The sequence below is a fragment of the Pristis pectinata genome, chromosome X, assembly GCF_009764475.1.
Source record: "Pristis pectinata isolate sPriPec2 chromosome X, sPriPec2.1.pri, whole genome shotgun sequence".
NCBI lineage: Eukaryota > Metazoa > Chordata > Chondrichthyes > Rhinopristiformes > Pristidae > Pristis > Pristis pectinata.
In genome coordinates, this window is record NC_067450.1 from 8,455,733 (window position 1) to 8,474,500 (window position 18,768).

The following is an 18,768-nucleotide window of genomic DNA, read 5'->3' on the forward strand; positions in this document are numbered from 1 at the left end:
AAGCACCGCTGGACATTTTGTAATTTTTAAAGTCTAATTGCAAGTTGTTCTTGGGAAAAGGAAACAGGCATAAAAATAATGTAAAGGAAGATCTTTCAGAATTCATTGATATTTTGCAACAAGAAAGTTAAGTGCAAGGTTGCAACAAATACCCAAAGCAAGATCAAAGAAATCAGCAGCATCTTGGTGAGGGGAAAAAAACTGTACAAGGGGGACAGGTGGGCTCAGGGAACTGGTGCAGGAGAAGAGACAGCCTGCTACAAAGTGAGATTTGGAAGAGAGTAAAGACAGCTCTGATGAAGTTAATCCTCCTGTTGATTAGGCCTTCTACAGCAGAGAAATAGCAGGGTAAACAGGTGATAGTCCATCAATAGGACAAGATAGCCATGTCGATGGATGGTATTGATTGCAAAACTCAGGTTAAAGTTGGAAACGGGAAGGATTGGAACAGGGGAGGATAGGAGTTAAGTCCTGGTGGGCAGCCCAGGATCCTAATGGAGATGATGACGATGGGAGGTGAAAAGAACCAGTTTAATTTCATGCATTATTAGATAAGATGAAATAAGATATCATTATTAGTCATGTGTACATCGAAACACACAGTGAAATGCATCTTTTGTGTAGAGTGTTCTGGGGGCAGCCCGCAAGTGTCACCACGCTTCCAGCACCAACATAGCATGCCTACAACTTCCTAACCTGTACGTCTTTGGAATGTGGGAGGAAACCAGAGCACCTGGAGGAAACCCACGCAGACACAGGGAGAACGTACAAACTCTGGCCACTGCCTGTAAGGAGTTTGCTTTCCCGCTGCTCAACAATAAATGTGAATCAACCTCTGGGCAGTTAAAGTAAAAGGTGCAACCTCAAGGTATCAGGATCTACCTTTACCCACATCTGATAGCAACAAGCCCTTGTTTTAAATAGTGCAAGGTCACATGAAGGTTGCAGCTGGGCTGCCAGGTAGTTCTCGCACCAAGGGTCAGGAATACCAATTTGAGAAGGCAGACGTAAAGGGTTGGGCACTAAACTAAGTCAATATGTGGAGAATAATTGTTTAATAACGCAATGAATGCACTGACAACAACACATACTGTGACGTAGCAAAATGCCCCAAGGTGCTTAACATAAGCAACATCAATAAAAACATTTCTTGACAGTGAGGCACATAAGGAGCTATTAGGACAAGTGGCTATAAGGTGGGTCAAAGATGAAGGCTTTAATAAGTGTATTAAAGAGAGTTACAGAGGTGAAGAGAATGTTGGAAGGAATTCCAGAGCTGAAAGCCTGAGCAGCTGAAGACATGGCCGCAGATGGTGGACCAGAATTTGGAGGAGTGCAGATATCCTGGGGGGTTAGAAGCGGATGCAGAGGTTGGAAGGAGCAAGGCCTAAGAGAGGTTTGAAGACAAGGGTGAGAATTTTAAAACTGAACTGGGAGCCAACATGGGTCAGCAGTAATTGGGTGGGTGGGGTGAGAGATGAACAAGACTTGAAGTGAATTGAGATTCTGGTTTTGGATGAGCAAAGGTTTGCACAGAGTGGAAGATGGGAAGGGGACCAAGACCGAGCTGCAATAATCAAGTCTGGTGAATTCAAAGGGATGGTTGAGAGTTTCAACAGATGAGCTGAGACATAAGAACACAAGAAAATAGGAGCAGGAGTAGGCCACCAGGTCCCTGAAGCCTGCCCACCATTCAATGTGATCACAGCTGATCTATGCTGGGCTCAACTCCTCTTCTGTGCCGGTTCCCCATTGCTCTCAATTCCGCACTCTTTGAAATACCTATCTATCGTCACCTTAAATATATCTAATGATCTGTCCCCCATCACCCTCAGGGGCAGAGACTTCCAGAAATTCACCACCTTCTGAGAGAAGAAATTTCCACACATTCCAGTTTTAATTGACTGGCTCCTTATTTTGTAATGATGTCCCCTTGTTCGTGACTCTCCTATGAATGAGGGCGTCTCAACATCTATGCTATTAAGCCCTCTTAAGATCTGATATATTTGATTAAGGTCACTCCTCATTCTGCTAAACTCCTGGTAACTGTCTAATCTCTCTTGATAGGACAACCCTCTCATCCCAAGAACTAGCTTGGCACATCTCCTTTTGCACTGCCTCCAATGTGGCTATATCCTTTTTTTTAGGTAAAGGGAAGAAAACTGTGCAATGTTACAAAGGTGAAAGTACCTTTTACTGGAGTGAGCATGTGGACCAGAGCTCATCTCAACACCAAAGTTCTGCTGTAGGTCATCCAGCTGAGGTTGTGTTTGCCAGAGACCATAAGACATAGGAGCAGAATTAGGCCATTCAGCCCATCAAGTCTGCTCCGCGATTCGATCATGGCTGATTTATTTTTCCCTCTCAACCCCATTCTCCTGCCTTCTCCCTGTAACATTTGACACCCTCACTAATCAAGAACCTATCAACCTCCACTTTAAATATACCCAATGGCTTGGCCTCCACAGCCGTCTGTGGCAATGAATTCCACAGATTCACCACCCTCTGGCTAAAAAAATTCCTCCTCATCTCTGTTCTAAAGGGACGTCCTTCTATTCTGAGGTTGTGCCCTCGGATCCTGGAAACTGGAAACATCCTCTCCACGTCCACTCTATCCAGGCCTTTCAATATTCAGTAGGTTTCAGTGAGATCCCCCCTCATCCTTCTAAGCTCCAGTGAGTACAGGCCCAGAGCCATCAAACGCACCTCGTACATTAACCCTTTCATTCCCGGGATCATTTTCGCAAACCACCTCTGGACCCTCTCCAATGCCAGCACATCCTTCCTTAAATATGGGGCCCAAAACTGCTCACAATACTCCAAATGTGGTCTGACCAACGCCTTATGAAGCTTCAGCATTACACCCTTGCTTTTATATTCTAGTTCTCTCAAAATGAATGCTAACATTGCATTAGCCTTCCTTACTACCGACTCAACCTGAAGTTAACCTTTAGGGAATCTTGCACTTGGACTCCCAAGTCCCTTTGCACCTCTGATTTCTGAATTCACACCCCATTTAGAAAACAGTCTACACCTTTATTCCTTCAACCAAAGTGCATGACCGTACACTTCCCTACGCTGTATTCCATCTGCCACTTCTTTGCTCATTCTCCCAACCTGTCCAAGTCCTTCTGCAGACTCCCTGCTTCCTCAACACTACCTGCCCCTCCACCTATCTTTGTATCATCCGCAAACTTGGCCAAAAAGCCATCATTTCCATCATCCAGAGGTATATATTACATAACCCAACACCACTCAGTTCCCATTGCTCTTTATTAAACTGTTCAGAACAAGAGGATGCAGGGATTTTCAGTAAACCATCCCCTAACCTCTGTGGATGTCAAGACTAACAAATGAAGAGCTTCCTGCGGGATGCATTGCCTTACCAGGTCCTGATTGATCCACATTGGAAGGCAGTAGTGGGTTTAGTGCCCAATGCAGCTGCCGCCGAAACTCATCCCGGTCTTCAGGATGGATCAGTTCAAAGACAGGCTGGTGCAGGACAGCAGTCTACAACAGGGAAAAAAACAAAAATATCAGAAATTTTTTCCACAGTATGTCTTCTTTCATGGCCCTAGGGTATTCGTGTTTTTTTTTGTCTCCCCTTGGTTGTGTGAGGATGGGAAAGAATGAAGTTGCTGTATGGAGGGAATAAGGAATCAAGGGATATGGGGTTAGTGCAGGAAAGTGATGCTGAAGTAAAAGGTGATGCCCTGATCTTATTTAATGGTAGATCAGGTTCAAGCGGCTGATGGCATCCTCCGGCTTCTACTTCTTATGTCTCCTTGAAACATCATTGTAGAAACACAGCAGCCAAATTGCGCACAAGCTCCCACAGTGTAGTAGAGGTTAGATAATCAGTTTTAGTGGCATTGAGTGAGGGATAAATATTGGTTGAAGACACTGGGGAGAACTCCCCTGCTCTTAGGCCCACAGGATTAACAAAATACAAGATGCACCAAAACAAACCTCTCGCAGTCGATGATGGCTACAGGGGAAGTGACTCTACCGATTTCATTATCATCTGGAAAACAACGGAGCAGAGCAAATTGTAACCCCTCCACCACACCCCTACTTGTCCAATTTTCAATCTGTTCAGTGGGCAATACCTTCCACCCATTTACCATCCAAGGTGAGAACTGCATCCTCCCTCCCCCCAGGACCAATGTTGTCCGACACCACATGATTGTTCCCGCCCCTTGCTCTCCCTGATGTTGCGAGCTCTGCCTCTGACCTGGTGGAAGCCCAGGTATTCCTGCACAGTGGGCGATGCATAGAAGATGTCGCCTTCTGCTGTCACAACGAGGACAAATCCGTTCAGAGCCTGGAAACAAAGAAGACATTGAACACTTTGGACCAATAATTCTCCCAAGAGGTTCCAACAATGCCCAACGTAAGCTTGAGGAACAGCACCCCATCTTCCTTCTGGGCACACTATAAGCTTCGGTCTCAATACTGAATTCAAGAAATTCAAGTAACACACTTTCTCTGTTTGTGTCAGAAATGGCCAGTTCTGCTATAGGTTACCCATCTGCAATACTAACTTAGTTTTCCACTCCACACACACACACACTGCCTGATCTGCCGGACATTTCCAGCATCCTCCTGTTGGTTTCAGGTTCAATAACCGCTCTGAGCTGCATCGCACAGCTTTAAAGTGCCCCTTAGTTTGTTTTCTCTCTCTCTAACTTCCCTCATTAACCTATTAACCAGACAGCTCTGTAAACATTGAAATCAACTAGACAACCTTGACCTCACTCTAGGACAGATCTTCCATTTGTCATATCCAACCCTCTCCAACTCTCTCTGCAACTTAAAACCCACTTGCATGAAGGGTTTCGGCCTGAAACGTCAACTGTCCATTTCCCTCCATAGATGCTGCCTGACCCGCTGAGCTCCTCCAGCTCCTTTGTGTGTTGATCCAGATTCCAGCATCTGCAGTCTCTTGTGTCTTCATTCTGCTTTCTCACTTGCCCTATTCTACTGCAGAGTCTTTCCACCTGAAGCTTAAACTCGGTTTCTCTTTCCGTGGATGCTGCCTGACCTCCTAAGTGTTTCCAGCATTTTCTGTTTTTACTCACAAAAGGTTATCTTACCCAGGAAAACTGCTACAGCAGGATTCCCAAAATACAAATGAGATAAATAGCCAATTGATTTTTTTCTTTTGTAGTGTTAGTCAGAGAGTCATAGAGCTGTACAGCACAGAAACTGGCCCTGCTCTGACAGCTCATTCCATATACCCACCACCCTCTGTGTGAAAAACTTGCCCCTCAGGTCCCCTTTAAATTTCTCCCCTCTCACCTTAAAACTGTGCTCTCTAGTTTTAGACTCTGCAACCCTGGGAAAAAGACTGAGTATCTACCTTCATAATTTTATTAACCTCTACAAGGTCACCCCTCAGCCTCCTTCATTCCAGTGAGAATAAACCCAGCCTTTCCAATCTCTCCTTGTAACTAAAGCCTTCCATTCCAGGCAACATCCTGGTGAATCTCCTCTGCACTTTTTCTATTGCTACCACATCCTTCCTGTAGCGTGGCAACCAGAATTGTACACAATACTCCAAGTGTGGAGTATGTGCAACTGCAACATGTACAGCTGCAATATGACACCCCAACTCTTATACTCAATGCCTTGGCCTATGAAGGCAAGCATGCCAAATGCCTTCTTCATTATCCTATTCCACTTGTGTTGCCATTTGGTAACTCTGGGAACATCAGGGGTAACTCTGGGAACATCTGGAAGAACTCCCTTACTCTTGGAATCATACAGCACAGAAACAGGCCCATCGGCCCATCATGTCCATGCCAACCATCAAGTACCCTTCTATGTTATCCCATTTACCAGCACGTGATCCACAGCCTTCGTTACCCTCGTGATCCTTGTTTGAAAGAGTGCTGGAGGATTTTTATGTTCATCTGAGTGAGTTTTGGTTTAACATATCACCTGGAGGGCGGTGCTTCAGACAGTGCAACACTCCCTCAGCACTGCCCTGGAATGTCAGGCTAGATTCTGTGCTTTAGTCTTTGAAATGGGAATTAAACCTGAGGTTGTTTTTCCTTCCTCATATTTGCCCCTCCATCTACCCACCCCCTGAAAAGAAAAAGCCACGTAAAGAAGTGAAGAAATACCCTGGAACTTCATTTACCTGTAGTATCAGGTCCCCTTCTGACAGTATTGAATTGCCGAGGTTTGGGAAAAGTTTGTCCATTCCACTGATGCCAGTTTGCTCTGTGGGAAGACTCTCCTTCCTTTGTCCCAAAGTAACTGCAAGACAACCACAAGCACAACACATGAAAGCCAACCAGAAAAAGCTGTTTCTTCACATGCAGGAGAAAGGCAAGATCCTTATTTAGTACAGGTCTCAACCTAAGTGTTAAATTCGTAGCAGGTGTCACACAGGATGGTAAATTTAGGGGTTCTCATACCAGCAATGCAATTGAAAAAGGCAGAGTCGGAGGAGAGCAGAGATCTTGCAATGCTTTAGGGATGGGAGAAATTACTTAAATGGGGGAGAGGCAAGAACAGAATCAGACTCCATTGCAATGTCCCCACAACTAGATATATTGCGCTTAAGTCAGATGTAAAAAACATATTTTAAATGAGGTACTACTCTGCAGAACTCTGTGCATCCTAGTAGAGCCACTGCCTCACAGTGCCAGGGACCCGGGTTCGATCATGACCTTGGGTCCTGTCTGCATAGAGTTTGCATGTTCTTTCTGTGACTACATGCATTTCCTCCCACATCTCAAAGATTGATAAATTGATGGAGAAGATCCTGAGAGACAGGATTTATGAACATTTGGAGAGGTATAATATGATTAGGAATAGTCAGCATGGCTTTGTCAAGGGCAGGTCCTGCCTTACGAGCCTGATTGAATTTTTTGAGGATGTGACTAAACACATTGATGAAGGGAGAGCAGTAGATGTAGTGTATATGGATTTCAGCAAGGCATTTGATAAGGTACCCCATGCAAGGCTTATTGAGAAAGTAAGGAGGCATGGGACCCAAGGGGACATTGCTTTGTGGATACAGAACTGGCTGGCCCGCAGAAGGCAAAGAGTGGTTGTTGATGGGTCATATTCTGCGTGGAGGTTGGTGACCAGTGGTGTACCTCAGGGATCTATTCTGGGACCCTTACTCTTTGTGATTTTTATAAATGACCTGGATGAGGAAGTGGAGGGATGAGTTAGTAAGTTTGCCGATGACACAAAGGTTGGAGGTGTTGTGGATAGTGTGGAAGGCTGTCAGAGGTTACAGCAGGACACAGATAGGATGCAAAACTGGGCTGAGAAGTGGCAGATGGAGTTCAACCCAGATAAGTGTGAAGTGGTTCATTTTGGTAGGTCAAATATGATGGCAGATTATAGTATTTAATGGTTGGACTCTCAGCAGTGTGGAGGATCACAGGGATCTTGGGGTCTGAGTCCATAGGACGCTCAAAGCGGCTGCACAGGTTGACTCTGTGGTTAAGAAGACATATGGTGTATTGTCCTTCATCAATCGTGTAATTGAATTTAGGAGCCGAGAGGTAATGTTACAGCTATATAGGACCCTGGTCAGACCCCACTTGGAGTACTGTGCTCAGATCTGGTCACCTCACTACAGGAAGGATGTGGAAGCCATAGAAAGGGGGCAGAGGAGATTTACAAGGATGCTGCCTGGATTGGGGAGCATGCCTTATGAAAACAGGTTGAGGGAACTCGGCCTTTTCTCCTTGGAGTGACGGAGGATGGGGGGGGACCTGATAGAAGTGTATAAGATGATGAGAGGCATTGTGGCTAGTCAGAGGCTTTTTCCCAGGGCTGAAATGGTAGCCACAAGAGGACATAGGCTTAAGGTGCCGGGGAGTAGGTATAGAGGAGATGTCAGGGGTAAGTTTTTTACTCAGAGAGTGGTGAGTGCGTGGAGGTGGATACGACAGGGTCTTTTAAGACACTTTTGCTTAGATACATGGAGCTTAGAAAAATAGAGGGCTATGGGTAAGCCCAGTAATTTCTAAGGTAGGGACATGTTCGGCACAGTTTTGTGGGCCGAAGGGCCTGAATTGTGCTGTAGGTTTTCTCTGTTTCTATATGCACATTGGTAGGTTAATTGGCCACTGTAAATTGCCCCTGGTGTGTAGATGAGTGGTAGAATCTGTAAGGAATTGATGGGAATGTATGTAAATGGGTGGTTGATAGTCAGTACGGACTTGGTGGGCCCATATCTCTCGGCTCTATGGCCCCTGAAGAGACTTGAAAATCTCATTGCCTTCTCAGAGGCTCCTTCTCCATTTTGAGCAGTCAGGGATTCCCAAAACCAGTGAGGATGTTACATTTTTTTGAGGAGGCTTTCAGAAAGTCCTTGAACGTTTTTCTCTGTCCTCCTGGATATCCCCTTCTGTGACAGAGCTGGGACTAGGGTGCTTGTTACAGGATAAGGAAGATGTGGCCCACCTATTGGAAATGGTTGACTGTGATCATGAGCCTCACTGATGGGGATGTTGGCCTGGGAGAGGATGCTGACATTGGTTCATTCATTCTGCCAATGGATCTGAAGGGTTTTGCAGAGACAGGATGGGTGGTGTCACTAGGGATCCAACAACCATGTTGAATAAGGGTAGATGATTGGCATAAACTAAACCTGACAGAAGGCCATCAATCTGAAACGTTAACTCTGTTTCTCTCTCCACTGACGCTGCCTAACCTGCCAAGTGTTTCCAGCATTCTCCTTTTGAATCATGTGTTAACTTTTAGTGGTCAGATAACCTTTAATTTGACTTCCGTGTTCAATGTTATCTTAGCCACTAAAAAAATCTGGGCTAACTTTCCCTTTGTGTGTTGCTTTAAATATGGGGAGTTGTTTGGGTCAGACAAATAGGATTTAGTAGAAAAGAAGATGACACTTGTCAGCCAGATGAGTCCCAGCATTCCTCATCCAGAACAGAACCGAATATAGTAATTATAGTTGAAATCTATAATCAGCATGATCAGTCCCACACCCACAATGTTTCCCATCTATAGGATTGGGGCAGGACAAAGGCTGGTGATGTGCAGAGAGAGGAGGTGAGAGGGAGAGGGACAGATCTCCTTTAGTCTTTCCAAAGACCAATGATTCCCATCAAAAAAGATGGGAGATGGAAATGGAAAGGACAGTGCTATGTGGTCTGGTGGTGTGAGCTGGGGACTTGGTAACTCAGCTCAGACTGTGCACACAGAGAGAATCAAAGCAAAGGGATCAGAAGCAAGCCAACTGAAGAAATACACACATGGAAGTAATGTGCAGCAACCTCAGGAACCATTAATTGATGGCCAAAGGCAATTCTAGGAAGAGAACATTAGATTTTTTTTTCAAGTGACTCTCCTTCCCCATGCCTTCCATAATGTTAAGGTCATAAAAATGTGGTGTTGGGCTAAAAGATAACCTAATCCAGGTGAAATCAGGGTAGTTTGCCAACTGGTCTTTCTAAAGATGGAGCATAACACTCGCTTTGGGAAGATGATTAAAGTAAATTGTGGGAGGTATATATCCTACCACACCATGGGCAACCATACCAACTCAGCATTATGTTCTGAAATTCCCTCCCCAGACCAGTCCTTCCCTCTACCACTGCTCAACCTTCCTTAAAATCCACCTCTGATCAAATGTTTAATTGTATCCCCTAATATCTCCTTTCACTTGCCATACATTCTCACAGGTTACATCTCAGAATTACTTGGAACATTCTGTTTGCCTTAAAGGTGCTATCTAAATGCAAGTTGCTGTCGTCATGGGGGGTGGTGGTGGAGGGTGGTCAATATGTCTCTGTGTTACACAAAAAATGATAAATCCCACTCCCACTGAGTTCTCTGTTCCTGGCCAAATACACTATTCCAATGAAGATCAATGCAAGCTCGAGGAACAACACCTCATCTTCTGACTGGGCACATTACAGCCTTCCTGACTCAACAATCTCAGAGAATGAGATGTCCAGTGTCCACAATACTTTCCTTTGGACAACTATTCTGCTCTCATTTGCACCTCCTTCAGACCAGTCATTTGCTTCTTTATTTCTCACTTTACTGCCTTCCCTTATCTTGCATCATGATCCCCTTGTATCATTCAGTCTCTCCTGCCCTCCACTCTATCACAGACTTCTCTTTTGCTTTCTTCACCCCCCTCACCTTTCCTTGTAACTTAAACATTTTCTAGTTCTGATGAAAGATCATTGACCTAAAATGTTAACTCTTCTCTTTTCACAGATATTGCCTGGCCTGCTGGGTATTTAGCATTTTGGGGGGTTTTTTTTTGGATTTCCAGCCTCTGTTGTCATTTGCTTAGAGCTAGATATCAAAAGTTGCTCCAGGGTTCTATTAAGAGGGCCATGTTTGGAAAAAAAGTGTTGATGGGCTGGCTTAAAGAGCGGGCAGGACACACCAATTTCATTGTCAGTAAGTATTGTGCTGCAGTCTGATTGCATGCGGATTGTTATATCTCAAGGGAACAGCTCTGACCAAGCATGTTTATCTCTTTCGTTCATGCATAGAACACTTGCTAACAGTTGGTATATACAGCAACGATACAAAAAATAATACAGCAATAATAGTGATCAATTTTCTTCAATGGTTCAAGTTACTTCTCACTGTACAGAATTTCAAGAACTTGAAATGCTTTCCAACTGTGGCATTGGGAAAGTTGTCAGGAGAATGCTGCTAATAAAATCCACAAGACATCAATAGGATTCATTCCTTTCATACATTCACTTCTTCTGTCAGGTTCCCAGTGCCCTCGTCCAACACAAGATGTAGTCATCATTCCATTTTACAATGTAATGTCAACACGTGAACATATCCCCACTGCACATGCAGGACCCTACTCACAATTGTCAGCAACAACAGATAGGGAGTTCAGGATTCAAACCCAGTGACAATGATGGAACGGTATATTTCCAAGCCAGGAGGGGAACTCTGTGGTTGGTGCTGTTCCCATGCATCTGTTGCTTTTGTCTTTCTTGATCATAGATTTCATGGGTTTGGAAGGTGCTATTGGAGCAGCCTGGGCAAGTAACTGTGATGCATTTTGTAGATGGTACAAACTGTAGCCACTGGGCACTGATAATGGATGGATGTCAATCAACAGGCTATGTTGCCATGGATGGTGTTGAGCTCCTTGAGTGTTGTTGAAGCTGCACTCATCCAGGCAAGTGGAGAGAATTCCATCACATGGCTGACTTGTGACTTTTGTAGATGGTAGAATGGCTTTGAGGTGTCAAGAGGCAAGTCATTTGCCAGAGGACACCCAGCCTCTGACCTTATAGCCACAGTGTTTACGTGGCTGGTCCAGTTGAGTTTCTGGTTAATGATGACCCCAGGAAGTTGATAATGGGGGACTCAACAATGATCGTGTCATAGAACCTGACATTAATAGTTGGGAAAATGTTTAAATCTACTGTTAAGGAGTGGTAACAGGACATATGGAAATAATAATAGGATTCGGCAGATTCAATGTGGATTTCCGAAAGGGATAACATATTTGAAATTTTAGAGGTTGAAACTTATAAAATAGATAAGGGTGAACCAGTTGATGTCATGCATTTGGTCTTCCAGAAGTTGTTGCACAAGAGGTTATTGAACAGAGTTAGGGAGCATGACATTGGGCGGGGGGTGGGGGGGAGGAGGTTATTATACTGGTGTGGAATGAGAATTGATTAGTGAACAGAAAACAAAGAGTAGGAAAAAACAGGTCACTTTCGGGTTAGGAGGTTGTGACCTGTTGGGTTGCCACAGGGATCAGTGCTGGGACCCCACCCCTATTCACAATCTATATCAATGTGGGAATCAAGTATACTATATCCAAACTTAATGATGATACAAAGCTGGGTGGCAGAATGGGTGTGCGGAGGATGCAAAGAGGTGCCGGGGGATAGAGACAAGTTAAGTGAATAGGTAAGGATATGACAGATCGAATATATATAATGTGGAGAAATGTACAGTTATCCACTTTGGTAGAAAAAAGTAGAAAGGAGAAGCAATTTTTAATTGGTAAGAGATTGAAAAGTGTTGATGTTCCGAAGGACCTGGGTGTCCTTGTACACAAATCACTGAAAGTTAGCATTCAGATTCAGTAAGCAATTAAAAGGCAAATGGTATGTTGATCTTTACTGGAAGAAGATTTATAGAAAGAAGAGCAGAGATGTCTTGCTCCAATTAAATAGGATTCTGATGAGGTCACATCAGGACTATTATACAGGTCTGGTCTCCCTAACTAAGGTGGGATATACTTGTGATAAAGGGAGTGCAGTGATCCGAGATCGATCCCTGGGATAGCATTTTTGTCATATGTGAAGAAATTAAGGAGACTGGGCCTGCATTCTTGAGTTTAGAGGAATGAGGCATGATATAATTGAAATATACAGATCTCTCACGGGTCTTATCAAGGTATTTGGGGGGGGTAGAACCACAGGTCACAGTCTCAAAATAAGGGGTCAGCCATTCAGGGCTAAGTTTCTTCACTTAGGGAGTGGTGAATCTTTGGAATTCTCTACCCAAGAGGGCTGTGGAGGCTCAGTGTGTGAACGTGTTCAACACATAGATTGACAGGTTTTTAGATATTAAAAGAATTGAAGGATATGAGGTTAGTACAGGAGCGTGGCACTGAAGTAAAACATCAGCTGTGCTCTTATTGAAGGGTAGAGCAGGTGCAAGGGGCCAAATGGCCTACTCTTCCTTCTATTTCTTATGTTCTTATATAACACATCAAGAGTCACCCCTTTAAAATTTGGATTCCGACCAATTCTGTTACTTCTTATTCATTCACACGATATGGGTATTGTTGCCAAGTTTACACTTATTACTTACTCCTAGAACCAGGATTCACTCACATTGTTATTGGTCTGAAGTCACATATAGACCAAAGAGGCTTTTAAACAACAGCTGGTAGTTTCATGCTAGATATTTATTCCAAATTTATTTAATTACTGGAATTTATATTTGGCAGCTGCTCGGGTGGAGCAATAGTCCAGGCCCAAGGAGATGAGCCCAGTAACTACCACCACACCAACATGTGAACACACAAATTAGGAGCAGGAGGAAGCCGCTCAGCTCCTTGAGCCTGCTCTGGCATTCAGTAAGATCGTGGCTGATCTGATTGTAAACCCCAACATTCCTGCCTACCTTTCACCTCCTCGCCTGTCAAAAATCTATCACTCTCTGCCTTCAAAGACTTTGCTTCCACTGCTCCTGCAAGGAAGTGCCAAAGACTCATGACCCTATGAGGGAAAAAAGTTTATACCTCCTCTGTCTTAAATGGGAGATCTTTTATTTTTAAACACAGGTTTTCCTGGCATGAGAGGGATTGTTTATTCTGAATTAATCATTCAGGATAATGTAATCCAAGATGGAGCGGGTCCGACAGGTCGCCATGCACAAGTCCCTGGATAATGGGGGCAAAAGTGTCCCCAATGTTGCCCTCATCCTGATGACCACCTTCATCTGTGGCTGCATCAGGCTGTGTGTGGAACCAAAGTACGTAGGCACTAAGTGTCACTACGTGCCGAGGTTCTACCTGTCCCTGGTGCTGCGAAGGATGGGCCTGGCCCCGTTGCCACGCAACGCCCCAGTCAGCTGGACATTGCCGCACTACCCGTCCTTCGTGGAATCAGGCAGTGGTCAGCACAGAACATCCTGCAAACATTGCAGGAGAAGGACTCGGGTGGTTCCCTGAGCAGACTGTCCAGACCATCTGGCAGAATGCCTCATCACTAGAACTCACCAACAAGCACCAAGACCTCACTTGGCTGCCGGTGAGAAGGGCCCTCCCAGTCAGATCCTTCCTGCATGGTTGGAACCTCACTCCCAGCGCGCGCTGCCCCTGGGAGGACTGCGATGAGGACAAGACTGTCACCCACCTCTTTGCGGGCTGTGGGTTTGCGAGGAGGGTGTGGCGACAGATGCAAGGGTCCTTGTCACGGTTCATCCCCAGCAGATGTGTAACAGAGGATTCTCTGATCTACGGGCTGTTCCCGGGGACACACACAGAGACGGACATCAACTGCTGCTGGAAGGTCATCAACTCGGTGAAAGACGCCCTTTGGTCTGCCCGAAACTTGTTGGTCTTCCAGCACTGCGAGATGTCCATAGGGGAATGCTGCTGACTGGCACATTCCAGGCTGCAGGAGTACGTGCTGAGGGATGCACTGAAGCTGGGTACAGCCAACGCAAAGGCTCGGTGGGGAAGGACAACAGTTTAGGGTTCTTTTGCCACTGGAGAGGGAGGGGCGGGGTCAGGCGAGGAAGCCCCTTAAATATTGTAAATATGGGATTGGGGTATCACCCCAGGGAGCCACACGAGTGGCATCGGTGCTGTGTTTTTTTATATAAAAAGGTAACGCTATGGATTGAACTGTACAAGAATGTAAAGGCTTGCACTATTTTATTACTGTATATAGTTTGTCCTTTAATATGAATAAAGTTTATTTTGGATTTAAAAAATTGAATGGTAAGTCACATGCATATTCAATGGAAATGCTGCAGCTCCTGTGGTTGACCATGTGCACTGTCCTGTCTCTCCGTGAATTCTAAGGGCTGATAGGTCTCGAAAATAAACGTGTGCCCAATATTCCTCGACGTAAATAGAGTCATAGAGCTATGCAGCACAGAAAACAGGCCCTTAGGCTCATCTCATCCATGCAAGGACAAGTCACCTGGATGCTGAGCGATAGAGCAAGAAACTTAACATGATGGTTATTAACACCAAACTAAAACTGTTTCCGAAGCATTTGAGAGATCCATTCCCCAGTTTCACAATTTCAACAACTATGGGTAATTATTCAGAGCTACTAGGTTCTTCACTCCCTCTGCTGACCTTCACAACATGCGTTTTCCATGCAGGAATTAGCAGTTAAATTCTGGGGTCAATACCAACAGCCAAAGCCTTGTGATTGCCCAGGACAGTGGGGGTGCATCATACAGCAGAATAATCCAAAATGTTACAGCATTTTTAAAAAACACTAATTCAGTGATTGCCTCTGTAGCACGAATCAATGCTGGCACAATAGGAAAAGTCAGTCACAAACAAAAAAAAAACCCTTCTTACTTTCCCAACAAGGTCATGGCATGCAATGCAACTCCAGGGATCAAATTAGACCTGACTATTTATAGAAAGAGAGAGAGGCTCCTGAGCATTGGCAACACGACGGCAGTACATATTCAAATACAAAGTGGCTGTGCCCACAACCAGCCTTCGCTGTGCCACTCACTAGGGCCCACTTCTTCCCTTCCAAGTTACACTTGCCAACCCTGGTCAAGTCCATTCATGCCACCAGCAGCCCATAGGGATCAATGGAAGTTGGGAACCTGTTCCATTCTGCACAGCTGCCCCTGTGCTGCCATCTGCAATTCACCAATCCTCCAAAGGGAAAGAGACTCTCTATTATGACAATTGGATGAAGTGCAAACAGAATCACACTGCACCACGGAACTTTATTTGTCAAGCAGTGCCTCAAGCTTCAGTGCTCATTTATCTGCTTCCCAGCATGCCTTCCTGCCAATGATTCTACAAGGCCACTAGAGCTGGACCCGGAAACGTGACACTGTCTTACACTTCAATGCTGCTTTATGTTAATCCAGCCTCACCTTCAGTTACAAGAGTCTATGTAGCATAAATGTTGGCACAATCTGAAAAACTGCTTTCAGACTGGGCCAACTTTAACCCTACAAATGTCAAGGTTCATTGAATGGAGTCACGTGTCCATATAATATCTAGTTAACCTAGTAATGCAGTCCTGCTAGCTATTTTCTGGAGGGTGGTGATGGCCTCTTGTATACAAGGAAGGCACAGGGATTGTCACAGCAGAGTTTACACTATCTGAGCCAGCTGGATCTGGGAGAAGCTCTCAGATCTGATGCACAGCTTAAAAGAGCGCAAAGATATGAATATTCTTCTGCTTCCTCTCTTGGCAGTCCCCTGGGATCGAGGGTGACTTGCTTCCACTCCGGTTCTGTGGGTTCTGAGGTGACTGATGAGGCCAAATGTGATCCATGGACTCTGCCACAGGTGGGGCAGGAGGTGATTGACAGGGTGGAAAATGTGGGAGGCAATACATCCCTCACAGTTTTCACTGGACTGCCAAGTTGCCCGACAACTGGACTCGTGATTCTCAATGCCATCCTGAATGTTCCTTCCACATTTTGAGCAGGCATGAGCCAGGGATCCCCAGGAATCAGTGGGGATGTTGCACTTTTTCAGGTGTGTGAACAATGTGACCTGCCTACTGGAGCTGGCTGAGTGAAGTATAAGCATGCAAATCAAATATGTGGGTGAAAATTTTTGGCAGGGTGGTTGGGACCCAAGGCAGGTGAGGAGTTGAGGCAAATATCGAAGTTAAAGCAAGCAAATCCAGTAGGTAGGGCAGGCAGCGGCAGGACAAGGTGCGAGGAAGGTCTGATGGGCTAATCTGCATTTATTTTAATGCAAGAAGCCTGAGGTAAGGCAGATAAACTCAGGGCATGGATAGGTACATGGGACTGGGATATTATAGCTATTTACAGAAACAAGGTTGAGAGATGGGCAGCTCAGTGTTCCACATTACAGAGGCTACAGATGTGACGATGATGGAGGCAAGAGAGGAGGAAGAGTTACATTTTTGATTAGGGAGAACATCATGGCAGTACTTACAGAGGATATTCTTGGGGGATTGAACATTGAAGCTACATGGGTAGAATTTAGGAATAAGAAGGAAGTGATCACTTTGATGGGATTGAACTATAGGCCCCCCCAACAGTCAGCAGGAATTACAGGAGCAAACACGTAGGTAGATTGCAGATAGCTGTAGGAGTAATAGGGTTGTAATAGTAGGTGATTTTAAGTTCCCTATTATTGGCTGTGGCTGCCAAAGCGCTAAGGGATTAAGATGCTAAGGGGTAGAATTTGTTAAGTGTGTTCCAGAAAGCCAGTGAGGGAGGGATTTCGTAACTTCACTTCCCTCCAGCACCCATTCATGGAATGGCAGTGATGGATACTTGTGCTAGGAACAATTCAGTGCCCTTACATCGACCTGCCCAACCAACAAAAGGTGCACTAATCACATAGAAACTCATACTAAGGAGATCCTGGCTCCAGTTGCTGTTGACCAGAGTGAATTAGGGATACAGGGAATGTCTTCAGCTTGATGGGCAGTCAGTCTTCCCACTCTCAATGACTACACAGCTCACTGCAGGAAGTGTTTGGCATCGATGCTAGACTGAGCACAGGATTGGGCTACTTTGATGCACTCTGCAGTAGAATAGCCCACTGGAGCTCCCTGTTAAGGTGCTACAATTGGCCACACACGACTAGGCACCGGTTTCTGTCAACTGCAGAACCATCATTTCCTGTATGAGCTGTCTTGTACCTAGGGGAAGTAGTTGTTGCTTTTAACTGAGGCAGTGGTGGAGAGGTGGAATTTGGAGGAATAACAAGGCAGCTGTGAAGGCCAGGCGTTAAATGCAGAAATACTTGAAGGGGAAAAGTGTGTAGGACTGTGCATGGGGGGAGAGAACTGGGAAGTGGGACTAACTAGGCAGCACTTTCAAAGCGGCACCACAGGCACAATGGGCCGAGTAGTTTTTATTCTGTGGCTAGAAATCATTTCCACTGTTAACCAAATGCATGCAGAATGCTCAAGAAAAAAAGTGCACTGTGTGCACTCAAAGTCCTTTTGGTTTCTTCAGAGCACAGTGCTACCTCCAGAGTGAATCTTCCTTGCCTCTCCACATGCAGGAGAGAACAGTTATTCCCTGGCTCCACGGTCAAGTGATTCGATTGTAAAGACAATGGGGAAATCCTAAGGCTGACGCCCACACTGCACGCAGACAATGAAGGGCAGCACCAGGCCAGGCACTGTACAAGATGAAGGCTCACCCATGATGTTGTGTTCCTTCTGGTTTCCACATGCATCGAATAGCGTGATAAACGAGCGTGCGGTCAAGCTGAGGTTTTCCTCTGGGTTCGGCAATCACAGCCATTTGGTATCAGCTTGACTTGAACTTGAATCATTATATTTTTGTGGTTAAGCTGGGACGCAGCCTATGACTCACCAGAAAAGAAAAATTCACTTTTAGCTCTGAAATCTAGTAAAACTTAGAAGCACGAGCTCTGGAAAATTCAGCACTGCGTGACAGCTTCTGAGTCACTGCCGCAGCAATTACTTCTGAAATGTTGCTTCTTTAACAAAAAAAAATTTACCGACTTTGTGGTGTAGTAACGTGAGAGAGAATTAGTTACCAGGAAATAAGTGGGTGAATGGAATTGCCAAATGCGAGCAAATGAGACTAGCTTAGATGGGCATCTTGGTCAGCACAGACGAGTTGGGCAGAAGGGCCTGTTTCTGTGCTGTATTAGTCTATGACTCTACAATCATCTACTTCTTCTCCAGCCCCCAGGAGCAGGAGAGTGAGCATGGGGATTTGCCTCCATTGCCAGCTTCCCCAAAGTACAGACGTTCAGAGACTGTACTTGACCTTACAGAGATCTCCCTGGCAACCTTCCCCCAGCAACACTGGGCTGTAACCCTGGAGGGTCACCATGGCCTCCATACACATTGGGCTCAGTTCTTCACCAGCCTTCTCCAGTCCCTCTGATCCCCTGGAAACACTCTTCCATTCCCCTCCCATTATTGCAGCATCCACCCATTCAGTAGCAACACTCTCCTGTAGCTGGAAGCGTGCAGCTGGTACTGTGGTGTGTCCCTCTTAGAGATGACTGCAGTGATCGCACCTGCTGGTCTATACTGGCAGCTGTGAGAACTTGTAACATGCCAATAGGGAACACAG

General features: G+C 45.3%; 1 protein-coding gene across 2 annotated transcripts in view; it reads right to left on the reverse strand.

Annotated features, from left to right (window-relative positions):
* Nucleotides 1-18,768, reverse strand: part of LOC127567030 (aryl hydrocarbon receptor-like) — an 89,833-nt gene that overhangs the window by 23,501 nt on the left and 47,564 nt on the right. For both annotated transcript variants that reach the window (XM_052009658.1, XM_052009659.1), the window contains exons 3-5: nucleotides 6,146-6,264; nucleotides 4,235-4,324; nucleotides 3,387-3,510 (exon numbers count right to left, since the gene is read on the reverse strand). In XM_052009658.1, coding sequence (XP_051865618.1) covers nucleotides 3,387-3,510; nucleotides 4,235-4,324; nucleotides 6,146-6,264 — 333 coding nt within the window. The remainder of the gene's footprint in view (nucleotides 1-3,386; nucleotides 3,511-4,234; nucleotides 4,325-6,145; nucleotides 6,265-18,768) is intronic.